The following is a 14,109-nucleotide window of genomic DNA, read 5'->3' as shown; positions in this document are numbered from 1 at the left end:
ACCCAACAACAATTCCACAGTTAAAAAACGAAATTAGACGTATTATTAGCGAAATTGGGCCGCAATTATGTGAAAATGTAATTGAAAATTTCTCTGAAAGAGTCTGTCACGAAAGTCGAGGCGGCCATTTGCCAGATATTATTTTTCACGTTTAATTGCAGTGTATTAGCTTTACATTAAAATATAAATAACACTCAGTTTAAAATAAATTATTACTTTTATTTACCAATTAAAACGTGCGCTCTTATTGGGACACCCTTTATATTCAAAAATAATTAATTTCCAAATTTGAACAACAAACTTGATTTTTTTAGGTTTGTTTTTTTTTAATTATAAAGACATAAAAGGGAAAAATAATTTTCCTAGTTTTTCCAAAAATTTATTAATAAATAATTAAATATCATCCTAAAATTAAGATTAGAGGTGGAAAATTTGAAAAATTATTTTAATAAAACCATAGAAAACTTAAGGAATGATCCCTGGAAAAAAATAACTCAAAAGGCTTAATTGAATAAAAAAATGTAAAAACATGAAAAATTTCTAGAAACGTGAAAATTTATTTTTAGTGTTTGAAAGATGTAAGAAATTACGGCAAATGACTGGAATAAATTAAAAATTTCTTTAAGTATCCATCACCATCTAGCATAGAAACACGTGGAAATGTCTTGACTAAATTTATAATTAAAACAATCGGCTTTAATTAATTTTAATAAGTAAATATTTTGAAAAATAAGAAAACATAAATCATGTGTACTTAAGTTATGCATATTGATAACTTATTATAATAAGTTTAGAGATTCGCGTTTTATGATTTCAGTAAAGCTTTTGACAGTATAACCTTCTCTTTTTTGTTTGAAATATTATAGAATTATAATAATTGAATTTGAGATATATTTTAAGAATTTGAAGCAAGTTAAGAATAGTTTTTCATCTTTTGGGTATTGAAAATCATATTTTATTTATTTGAAGTTATTTTCCGATCCAAATTATTGCAATTAAAATGCTTTATTTTATTCGAGGCACTTGAGATTATCTTTCATTTTATTCTAGATATTTCACCTCGTTTTCGATGTTATTCCAGACATTTTACAGATTATTTGATGTCTCACATACATTGGAAAGCAATTTATTTTCTCCTTATTTATAATTTCTGGAAACTTAGTTAATATAAATTGATCTCGGATCCATTAAAGTTAAGCATGGAACTAATAGATTTAAAATATCCTTAAGGCAGCCAACTTCCAAATTTGAGAGAAACATCACAAATTTTTGAATGATTTTAGGCATTTGACCCAATTTTTAATACCTATTACTCCACGTTTATTTAATGTAATTTTTCATATCTTAACAATAAAAATGACAGTTACTAGATATTTGCGTATATTTTTTATTTTATTCCATTTATTTGACATTAAAAATTTTTTTGCCGAAATTCCAAATAATTTTATATTGTCTTCCAGGGATTTTAAAGGAATACACTGGTTAATAACACTTTATACATGCAAATAAGGCTTAAATTATTTTAGGCATTTGACGTAAGTGTTCAGCGCTTATAAGCATTGGAAAAAATGCTGGTTTTGACGGTATTTGACGATTTTTCCTTAATTATATTCTAGATATTTGACACGCAATTTTTCATCTTTTAAAAGAAATGATACCAAAAGCCTCCAAGAAAGTAAACAGTTACTTTAAATATTTCTCTAAAAGCTTGAAACAAACCAGAACGTGTTAAATATTAATAAAAATATTTATCTTAAACTATTATTTTAAATAAATAAAATGAAAAATAATAAGCAAATGTCAACCATATCCATTTAAGTTATGCATTAGGTTAACATATTTTATTAAGTAAGTAAAGTACACTCATATTATTTGATTTCAACAAAGCTTTTCACAGTGTTATTAAAAATATATATGTGTCACAAAAATAAATACACAGCATTATAAAATAATTAAAAATATATTATGCTTAGATATGACATAGATTATTTAAGCAAAAAAGCCAATAATTTGAAATGTGTGTACTTTTTTTAAATTATTGCTTTCGTTATGGAGAAAAAATGGTATATATTGGAAAGCCAGTAAGCCTGTTAATAAAACGTCAATCGTATCCATTTAAACTATGCATATGATGAACGTTTTACATAGTTTTAATAAGTGAAGCCAGTACATTTTATTGTAGAATTTCAGCGATAAAAAAAATACTTGAAATGGATACAATTTTCATATTATTACTTATTTATTTATTGGTTTCATTGAGGTAGAATCTAGGCGAAAACCTTGTTTTCCATCCCATTACACTTCTTAAAATAATAAATAAATAATACGTTTATTAAGTCTAGAGATACATAATAAAACAAGATAAAATATAATAAATAATTACTGGTAAGTTAATAATTATTCTTTTATTAATTTTTTAAACATACTTAAATTATTTGAGTTTTTAATAAAATGAGATTAGGGGCTCCTTGGCAATATTGGATTATACAATTAATTTCTTGTACCTTTTTCCATTTGAGTGAATCATTCCTAGTGTTATAAAATATAATATACATAATTTGAAAAAAAATATTTTTAATTTTGAAACAACTGTTTTGAATCTTAAGAAACTCTTAAATTTTGCAGTTTGACAAATTGTATAACAATGTTGAACAGAATTCCAAGTAAGTGCAGCTATGCTATTATTCAATAGCGGTTTTCTGATAGATATCGACTAATATTCTATATATTAACCCTATTTTCTTTGAGAATTTTCTCATAATATAATCTGCATCACTAGAAAAGTTTAGATTAATGTCAAACATTACCGCCAAATACTTAATGCTATTCTAATATAAATTTTTCTCCCCATTTATCACTAGATTATTGGTGTAAAGATCAACAATCAATATTTTTTGATTTTTACCAAATAAACAGAACATAGATTTCGATAGGCAACTAAATATCCCTTTTAGCTCATTATTTATAGCCTCCTACACAATAGTTAAGCTGTTAACAAATATATAAATCATCGTATCGTCTGTAAATAGTCCAATTTTACTATGTTCTTCTATACTAATAAGATCATTTATATACACAATAAAAGTAATAAAGAGACCAACACTGTATCCTACGAACCAACATTTTTTTTAGGAATCAAGATTTTTTTTCAAATAATACCTAACCATTAATGAAAAAATGCATAACTTAAATGGACACCACATATATTTATTAAATGTTTTTATTTCTTGGCCTAATTGCCGTGGATAAATTATTGCTTGTGGAAGTTTTTATTTTTTTTTAATCCTGCACTAAGTCATGGCTTCAAATACCTCGAAGGAAGAACTCATTAATTCAGAAAATATCTATATAATATAATAAGAGTATAATCTCCGGAAAAAGAAAAAAAATTTAATAAAGCTTAACTACTGATAGAAAAATGCATAACTTAAATGGACACTACATACATTTGTCTAGTGTTTTTATTTCTTGACTTAATTGAAATGGAATTTAGGTGGAAAATCTTCAAAAAAATTTTTTTCAAATAATGTAAAGCCATTAATAAAAAAAGGCATAATTGGATATGGACCCGATTTACATTTTCCTAGTGATTTTATTTCTTGGTTTAACTGAAATGGTATTTAGATGGAAAATCTTGTATTCCGCGCTATTAAGCGTCTTTGACCAAAGAAAAAATTGATCTGAATAACAGATGACCAGCAAACAACGATCGCTATTCAATCCTCGTTCGCGTAAACTCTCTAATAAAAATTACGAAAAAAAAAAATGGGTAACAAGAAGAACCCCGTCGGACACGATCTCGTCAAACACATGCCGTTCAATTTTCAAATTCCCGGTCGATTTACACAAATCAAAATTTTTTAATCGGCCCGATTGACATCGCCGACTGTTGACTGGATAATAAACGTATGCTATGCATGATTTATTTGCAGTTTTGCCTAAGAAGTAACAGTAAAAATCGACTCTCGCTCGGTTACCACGTCTCCTAAGTGATTGCAATTGCCAAGGCTCGCCGAACGGCCGCTGTATTTATTTCCCTCGAGGAGTTATACGGAATGTATAATAATCTTTCTTTTTCTAGTTGGTATGTATGGGATAAGGTCGGCTACGTAACGGGTTTTTGTCTCAAATTAAAAAATATTTAACATTAACTTTAGTCGCACCGATGACACTCACACGAACATTCTCAAAGAGCACCTACTATTATCCCCAAAACTCTCTTAAGATTCCCATTAAATCCTTACTAAAAAGACCAAAAATGAAGCATATACTACTTGCTAGATCTCTCTGATTAAATCCTGCCTAGACTCACGTTATACCATCCTACAACGTACCGTCCTACCATACGAAGAAGAAGAAGAAGAAGTATTATAGGAAAGCAATAGTAGTTTATCATAGTTGCCACCATGCAGATGGAATCGTGGAGGTGCAACGACCGGTAATTGTCGATGTTACACCCGATTATTTCGACGATATTTATTGGTGTCCTATTTTAGTACAGGTTCAATCGGTGCAGGCTCGCTTGCTCTTACCATGTACTTAAGGGGTACCGTTTTGTTTTGAGCAAAGAGTGAACATTATAAGCAGGAAGAGAGTTTTTATAGAAAGTGGATGATGTGGGTTTGAAGCTGATAAATTTCGTTAATTTTCGGTTTAAAGGTGATCAGTTAGGGTGTCAAATTGTGAAAAAACTAAGGGATAATTAATCTATCGAATTTCGATATAATCGTAGTCGGGAATGAATTTTTCTTAATATAATTCAAGTGTTTAGAAGGACAAAATTGAGTTCAACTTATGCATAATTTAAATGAATTTTATGGCCTTTTTCATTATAAAGATACACTTAAGCTAACTGAAAATTTCAAAGTAATGGGACAAGGCATCAAATACCTTCGTTAAGTTAAAAAAATACTTCGAGAAAAATATTTCACTCGTCAGTAACTCACATGGTAATGAAAAGACAATATTGATAGAAGTCGTCCATTTTCCCAAAGAGACCCAGATTCTGAAATCACAAAAAGTACACAAAACCTCGGTCTCAATTTTTTTTTAATTAAAAAAGTCGGTTATACGTGTTTCACTCCTAAACTAACATGGTTTGAGATCACATTTAAATAATATTGTAGCGTTTATAGCCATTAGACTTTTAAGGTTTGATGATGCTCTTAGGAGCATAACACGTGTAACCGACTTTTTAAATTTTGAAAGACAAAAAAATTAATTTTGACAACGAGACTTTGTGTAGCCTCCTTTAGATTTTAATCAAAACATATATGCAAAGGAACAATTTTTTTTTTGATTGTTGACTCTTCAATTGACCACCAAATGCCATATTTCGAAAGCTAGAGGAGATATGAAATTCTAAATCATCTCATTGGCACAAAATAAAATATTAAGTCATGAAGTATGGCGTCAAAAGCTTTTGATAAATCTAGAGGATACTTCCAGGCACTTCTCATATGCTTTCAACAATCCACACTGACAATTTAAATTGGGAGCTTGTTACTTGAATTTGTTGCTTTACTTGTCAGTAACACACAAAAATCAAATCAAATCCGCAATTTTTTTATCATTGTTGACTTTCTAATAAATTATTAAATGCTATGTTTTGAAAACTAAAAGATTCTGAATGATCTCGTTAGCTTCACAAGCGAAACAACATGCAACACACATTTGAATTCCACATAAAGAACCGTTAGTTTTTCACAATTGAAGGTCATGAAGTCGTTAGAGTCAAAAGCCTCCGATAAGTCAAAAGAAACTTCCAGGCGCGTCTCGTAAGATCTGCTGTTTTACCTTATTAATACACACTAATAATATATATTGGAAAATTTGTTCCAGAACTTCCTTAAAACAAATCATGCATAATTTAAATGGATTCGATTACCTTTTTCATAACTAAATCCTCTTAAACCAACTGGAAATTTTTAAGTCATTCAGCAAGGTGCCAAAAGCCTTCGTGAAGTCTTAAAATGCTGCAATTCTTATTATTAGACGTTAATATTTCACTTGGCAATATATCTTCAAAAACATTAATTATTTTTTTTATTTTTGTCGGCTCTTAAATTGACTAATACATACTATATCTTGAAAGCTAAAGAAGGCACGAGCTTCTGAGTTTTATCATTAGCTTTACAAGCAAAAGAATGTGCAACAAACATTCGAATTCTACCTTAAGAATCCCTAGTTTTTACACAAATTAAAATATTAAGGTCATTGACTACAATGTAAAAAACCTAAGATAAGTCTACAGATACTTCCAGGCACTTTCTCGCATGACTTGTTGCTTCAGCAAGTCACACTAACGTTATATTTTAAAAACGAAATTAGTTTAATTTTGTTTTTTGAAAATAGCCATGTTTAATTTTTTGAGACTTTCTAAAAACAAGAAATGTTTAAATTTCGTTTCTCTTAAGCCAACCGATAATCTTAAATAAAATTAAGTTTAACGTATATAGAAATTAAATGGATCTGATAACTGATAATTGGCAGAAGTTATGTTAAAACTTGTATACGTCCTTGGAAAAAGTCAGGCATAATCTAAATGAACTTGATGACCTTTTTTATTTTAAAAAAATATTGTTAAGCACACAAATTTAAAAGTTATGCAAAAAGGTGTCTTTTTGTCTTCGTGCTTTCTTTAAGTTCTGGATACAAAGTCTAGAAGTCCAGATAGAGCGGTTTTGGAATAAACAACTATGGGTATTCATCCAATTATTTCTTTTGCTATTAGACTCTTTTTATTTGTCTGCTCCTTTCCAAATCGTCATGTGGAGATCTTTCCAGAAGGCCTTCTATTTCTTTATCATTTGTATCATTTGTACACACTCTTGTATAATCTGTGAACTTCACTATATATATTCAAATGGATAAATTGTTTCCTTTTATAATTGTTGACTCTTGAGATAATTAACTAATACCATACTCCAGAAACTAAAAAAGGCGCAAGCTTCTCAATAGTCTCATTGGCTTTATAAACCAAAAAATAGGCAATAAATATTTGAATTTCACAGAAAGAGACCTTAGTTATATCACTACTTACTACTGTATATTTATACAGAGTATAGAATTAAAATCATGCGATAAGTCTAAAGGTACTTTCAGGCATGTCTTATAAGATATGTTGTTCAAAAATTAACACTGATAATATACATATATTGGGAACTCCGTTTCGGAACATTTTTAAAAAAAGTCATGCATAATTTAAATGAATATGTGGCCCTTTTTTATTTAAAAAAATGCCATTAAGGCAAATGGAAATTTAAAAGTCATGCAGCATTTAAAAATCCTAAAGTTGCTTTGCTTTTCAGTCGCCCACATGCAAATTAAATCAATTTTGCAATTTTTTTAATGATATTTTGGATCTTTGAATAGTCTACTAAATGCCATATTTTCGAAACTACAAGATATACGAGTTTCTGCATTTATTCATTTCGTACTTTATAAGCAAAAAAATTTATAATACACATTCGAATTCAACAGAAAGAACCCCTAGTTTTTTATAATTTTAAATATTAAGTCATAGAGTATGATTCATAATAATCATCCATTACTCTCAAGGAATTTAAGTATATGACCAAACGAGGGAAAAAAGTAAACTCAAAGTCCAAGTTTCATAGATCTCCTTTAGTCATAGAGTATGATGTCAAAAGTCTTTGATAAGCCTAAAGATACTTGCAGGCACTTCTCGTATGCTTGTTGATTTACTTTTCAGTAATTCACATTGACAATTTATATTAGGAACTCCGTTCCAGAACGTCTTTGAAAGCATGCATATATTTAAACGGAATTTATGACCTTCTTTATAGGAAAGACCCTTAGGCCTAGAGGAAATTTAAAAGTCATGCAACAAGGTATCGAAAGTTTTCCTGAAGTCTAAAAATGCTGCACTTCTTGTTGTTAAACGTTAAAATTTCAGTTGTCAATAACTCAGCAATGACTGGTGACTCTTGAATTGACTACAAAATACCATAGTTTGGAAACTAGAAGACAAACGAGCTCTGGATAAACTCATTGACTTGACAAGCAAAAGAATATGTAGGGTGTATCATAAGTGATGACTTTAATTTTAAGGGTTGATTCACTGTAATTTCTTAATCAAAAAAGTTCGAATAAACATATGTCCGAGGACGCTTCTTTTTTTGGTAAGTTGATTTTTCATTAATATCTAAAGAAGGCATTTATCGAATTTATTGAAATTTTTAAAGTTTGTTAATAACTTTATAAGGTATCCTTTGGCTTATTTGTAGGTCGCTTAATTTTTGTGAAAAATAATAAAAACTTACTAGAGTTTTAAATATTATCAAATTTTGAACATAATACAAGCATGCAATCTTCTTTCCGTCCTATATGAATATTCCAGGAATGTTGCGTATGACAATTCTGTTTGTTAAATCATTTTCATCCACAAATGGCGTCGGATGAACAAACGATTTCAGATATATCCAAAAAAAAAAAATTGTCCTGAAGAGATTTCAGGTCTGGAGATCGTGAAGGCCATAACTAAGAACCCCTTCCCCCCCGACCAATTATTGCTAAGGAAAAGTGTTATTAAGATAGATTCTGTCATAGTATTGTGTCACAAGCCTTCACTAAATTTAAATATAGTTCCAGGCACCTCTTCTATGACTTGTTTAAGTTCCACTCTTCAGCAATTCACACTGACAATATATTTTGGAAGCTCCATTGCGGAACGTCTTTGAAAGAATTCAGGCATAATTTAAATGGATCTAATACACTTTTTCATACAAAATTCTCTAAAGCCAACTAGAAAAGTCATGCGATATAGTGTGAAAGGCCTTCGTTAAGTCTAAAGATGCTCGCAAGCGTTTCTTGTTATTTGACTCAAATATTTCGTTCGTTAGTAACTCACATAGTAATGACGAAATAAATGCCATATTATGGAAACTAGAGGAGATTTGACTTTCTAAATGGCTTTATTGACTTTACAAGGCAAAAATATAAAATAACCATTTTATTTCCAAAGTAAGAACCCCTAGTTTTTTTATGATTTAAAATATTAAGGTCATAGAGTACGTGTCAAAAACCTTCATTAACTCATAAACCAGCAAATACGTGTAATAAAATAAATAGTTACTTATTTTATTGATTGCTATTAATGCCGTAATACCCAATAAAATAAGTAACTCATTATGAATTCATCACAACAATACAAATTTTATATAAAATAAATAGAAGCAATCGAAAAATCCAAAACTCGAGGACTCTATAACGCCAAAAACACCATATTTTTGAAACCAAAACAAATAGGTCATTTTGCATTCTCTCATTAGCCGATTTATAAATAAAAATAAATAGGAGCACGTAAAGACATTTCAAAAAATCCAAAATTTAACATTTTTTGACCCCAAACACACTAAATCGTAAAAAATAAAAGAAATAGGGTATTTCGCATCCTCCCATTAGTCTATTTACAAATAATAACACAATCATACACGAATACATTTTAAAGAAACGTGCATCAGATACATTAAAGTTATGCATGATATTTTTTCAAATTTTGGTCGATATAATAACCCATCCTTAGTCCTTGATTGGTTATTATAAATGATATTACCCACTCCACCGTAGCTAATACACGGCCCGTCGTACCACGGTGCGGCATGCTTCATTTAAATTTTGTTAAATTTTCATATAATCGTGAGCGGATACGGCATTGTTTGATCAGATACGATCTGTCTCGTTAAAAACGTTTAGGGTTTTTAGATAATATCGATTGTTAGATGGATTTTTTTTTAATTTAAATGATTAGGAACCGTTATATAATTACAAATACTAGAATTTAGGTAGAATATAGTGTGTCGTAGACCTTAAAGTTATATACCAACCAAATAACTTATTAAATATTAAGCAGCATAAATCTAACTAGGTTCGCATAAAAGCACATCTAAAACGCTTAAAATTACACCGACATAAGCGCGAGCCTGGTAATTGAGAGATTTTAAGCAGTATAATATTTAAAATTTATTTCGCTTCCTACCAGGTTTGAGGTGTGCATAAACATACATTATAAATGGTACATCTCGCTAATCTCGTGGGTAAATTATGAAATAGTATAGGCGGGAATAAGCCGCACGATTGTTACTGTGTCTGTTTATTAAGGGCTTAATTAGATGTGGAGAAATAAGAAGCTTTAGGATTTTTATATGGAAAAATACCTCAGGAGTGTGCAGACAATCCAATCTTAAGATATTGTTCAATAAAATAGTGAAGAACATCTTTAATATTTTCCGAAGAATAATCTTGTATTTTTTAATGCAAATCCCTGCATAATAGCACACAAACTTTGTACTAAATAGACGTGCATTACATCCAATTAAGTTATGCTTATTAAGGAATGAAAAGTCATGTTAAAGAAAAATCTTCCACAAATTTTGTACCAATTAATCGGACTTCACATACATTGGAGTTTTGCATTATAAAGAGAAATAAGTCTTATTCTATTAAGGCCGGTCCTGCTAAAAAAATAGAACATCGCGCAGACATTAATACCGAGCGATCTATAGCTTGATTAACAGCCGAAAAAGGTATACGGAGATTTTTTTTCTCTCTTCATTTTGGTGCTTCTAACAAAGATCAAATGGTATCCCATCGTTTGTTGGTAAAAAAAACACACACACACTGACAACCCGTTCTCTCTCTTCGCTCTATGGCCGCATGATTGCCTATTATTAATGATACGTTGGTAGTAGTAAGGGGCCAAATGGATCGAGGGAATTCTGGACAATATAGAAAATATAAACAATTTTTTTACAGGTGAACGACACCAATGATAACCCCCCAGTTTTCCTGGAGCAAGCCTACTCCTTCGACATTCCAGAAAATGCGATCAGAGGGTCTAGAGTCGGACAGATCAAAGCTACCGACGCTGACTTGGGCGTTAATGCTCAGCTGACCTACACAGTGATCAGCGATTGGGCCAACGACGTTTTCTCCCTCAATCCTCAAACTGGAGTTTTTACTTTGACTTCTAAGTTGGACTACGAGGAGGTGAGTAGAGACTATGATATAAAATTTTCTAGAGGTAGTCGTAAAATTGTGATTTTCTCATTATGGAAGTTGAGATGGGGGTAGAGGCAAAGAAAATGTGCAAAAATTGACCTTTTTGACTATTTTTAGACACTGAAACTATGAAAATTAACATATTTAATATTAAACTACAAATAATTTTTCTTTAATTTAAAATATAGTCAGACACCTGAAAGAAAATAAAATCATATTTTAAATTCTTTGAAAATATAAAAGGATGACTGCGAAACCCTAGCATAAAAAGTATGAAAATTCCTGAAGGGAAAAATGAAACAAAATAAAAAATTGATTTAAACAAACATGGAATAAATTTTTAAAAAGCGTCAAATGTTTGGAGTAAAGTTACTTAAACTGGACAGCAACTGAATGGAAATTATTCTAATTGTCTGGAAAATATCGAAATTTATTGCAAATACCTGGAAAATGTAAAAAATTACTTAAAATCATTTAAATAAATTTAGAAATTACCTAGAAAAATTAATCAAAATAACGTGAAACGCTTGGAATCAAACAAAAACTTACGTGAATTTAATTAATTAAATTTTTAAATTTTTTGAAATATAAAAAAAGAGAAACTATTCCAAAAGTTTTTCTGCAAGAAAAATTTTCTAACTTCTAAGCAATTTTCTAACAGTTATTTCGAATGTCTTAAACAAAAATAAAAAAAATCCAAAAATTTGAAACAGTTATAAAATGATCTTAATTATCTACTACTAATGACTTTAATTTAAAATCCTAAAGTAATTTTTAATTAATTCCAGGAATTTGAGGTAATTTTAAATATTTTCCAGGGATTTTAAATACTTCTTTATATCTTTCCAGACAAAGTATAAAGCAAGTTATCATTTTATTCCAAAAAAAAAATATTTTTTTTAATAATTTTTAGTTCTTTTCTAAAATTTGATGGCATCCCAATTTATTTACGTTATTCAAGGATTTTACTTAAAATCTAAAAGTAACTTAATTAACTGACTTCAAATACCTGTAAGTTGATGGGAAATTTCTAAATGCCTATAAAAGTCGGCAGGAGTTTTTTTTAAATTAATTTAAACTTCATTCAAAACATAAATAAATGTACTTAAAATTAGGGAGGGTTTTCGAACTAGATAAATCTAAAACTAATTACTGTATAAAAAAGAAGTAAAAAAAAACAAGTAAACCTATACAAAAAAAAAATTAAAAATAAAAACTCTACAGGGGAAAATCAAAGTGCAACAGGTGATTTATATTAAGCACTACTTGTTTAAGACATAATATATTTGTATTAAAAAGATTCATATCACAGTTTTGGATCACTTTGTTGCATTCTTCTCATATTCTTATTACAGGCCTTTGTTGCAAGGCCTGTAATAAGAATAAAAATAAATCCAAAAATCTGAAATATTTTAGAGATGACTTTAATTATTTAAAAATTTTTATTAATAAAAATTTTTATTTCGCGAATTCCGCTGAATTTTTTACGTTTTTTAGAAAAAATTTTCAATAAATTATTATTATTATTATTATTATTATTAATATTATTATTATTATTATTTGAAATATCCTGGTATTTTAATCTTTTTTTTTTTTTGAATCTTCATTTGATCCCAGGAATTTAAAGGAATTTTTCATATTTTCCGGGGATTTAAAAGATAATTAATTTTTTAAGAAATATGAAACAGTCTTTCATTTTGTCCAGAAATTTTTTATACTTTTCATGCATAAGGAAATAAAAAAGAAAAATACTCAGGTGCTTGTAAAAGTCAATTAATGTTTCATTTCTTCAATTTGACAACATTTTACATGTTTTCCAGGGGTTTAAATTAAAATTATATCTTTAAGAAATTTGAAATTTCTTATATAAATTAAAACAGAACCTGCAATGCCCACAAGGAAATCTTTATATAATCTCGTTTTTGACCCTACACTTTTTTTGACTTCTGGACGCTCCTCCGCCGGATTTCCTATTAAAATTTTCAAAAATTTTCCAAAAAAAGGCCCAAATTTCCCAAAATTTGTGTGCAAAAAAATGCAAAATTATGATTAAAAAATAGTATATTGTATACCTAGTAGGAAAAGTAATATCTCTACCAGAATCAACAAGCATTGTGGCAGAAGACCGACGAAAACAGTGGCCGTCTTTCGAGTTTGGCAAATTCAAATAACTGGCCACTATTTTAGGCATGTTTCTAAATTGGTGAATTCTTACTACTTGTCTACAACCTTTTTCATTTTGGTACTTAAAAAAAACCGAGTGGTATTCATGTCTCTTGGCCTTAAAGAGACATACTTGCGGTATAGATTTAAGTACATTTCGTTTACTATAAATGATCTTGATGTATTGGTTTTTGAATCCGGTATGGTAACTAAAAGTTTAGATAGTAGGTCTTGTATATCTTGTACAGTCATTTTGTCCATTCTGCAAGCTTCGGAAATTCCAAATATTACAGCTTCCTACAACAATAAATAAGCATGTAAAGAATTCAAATATTTGAAGTTTTGTAAGTTACCTTAATCATTAAATATTCCTTACCTGGAGCTTCCTGAATAAATTTGTTTATTTCTTCTTTAGTTAAAATCTATGATTTTTTTGGCTCATAGGCATGTGCTTGCCGTTTTAGGAATGCCCGAAGTTTTGAATATTTAGATATATCCACATCATGTCTAATTGCAAGGGTTGTCTTCAGCCAGTTGTCTAAATAATTGGCCCATAAAGTTGAAGATTTCATCTTGGAACCAAGCTCCAAGAAGTATGCTATATTACCATTACAAAATTTTCCGAGAAAGAAGTTACATTTTTATTCGTACGGTAGTCCATGAACCGGCTGTAAGCATAATTATACTTATTTCTACATTTTACTGGTAACAATTCCAATGATGCAGCATTCACTGCCTCCGTGAGTTCTGAGGGGGTTCCAGAAATGGAACAGTCATCATCACTCATCATTTTACGCGTTACTTTGGCTTTTTAAAACGTTAAAAAATCAACACTTTGGAAAGACGCCACAAATAAACTTTTCACTCGTCAAGTTTGACAATTTAAAATTATATACTTCGTTTCCGTAGTTACGAAACAATGTT

The 14,109-nt window shown here is 29.4% G+C and overlaps 1 protein-coding gene across 2 annotated transcripts in view; it reads left to right on the top strand.

The window, feature by feature from the left end:
- Positions 1–14,109, top strand: part of LOC126738989 (cadherin-related tumor suppressor) — a 452,924-nt gene that overhangs the window by 281,288 nt on the left and 157,527 nt on the right. For both annotated transcript variants that reach the window (XM_050444509.1, XM_050444511.1), the window contains exon 10: positions 10,777–11,010. In XM_050444509.1, coding sequence (XP_050300466.1) covers positions 10,777–11,010 — 234 coding nt within the window. The remainder of the gene's footprint in view (positions 1–10,776; positions 11,011–14,109) is intronic.

Source organism: Anthonomus grandis, chromosome 7 (genome assembly GCF_022605725.1).
Source record: "Anthonomus grandis grandis chromosome 7, icAntGran1.3, whole genome shotgun sequence".
NCBI lineage: Eukaryota > Metazoa > Arthropoda > Insecta > Coleoptera > Curculionidae > Anthonomus > Anthonomus grandis.
Note: the sequence above shows the minus strand (reverse complement) of the source record. Positions and strands in the feature narration are given on the sequence as shown.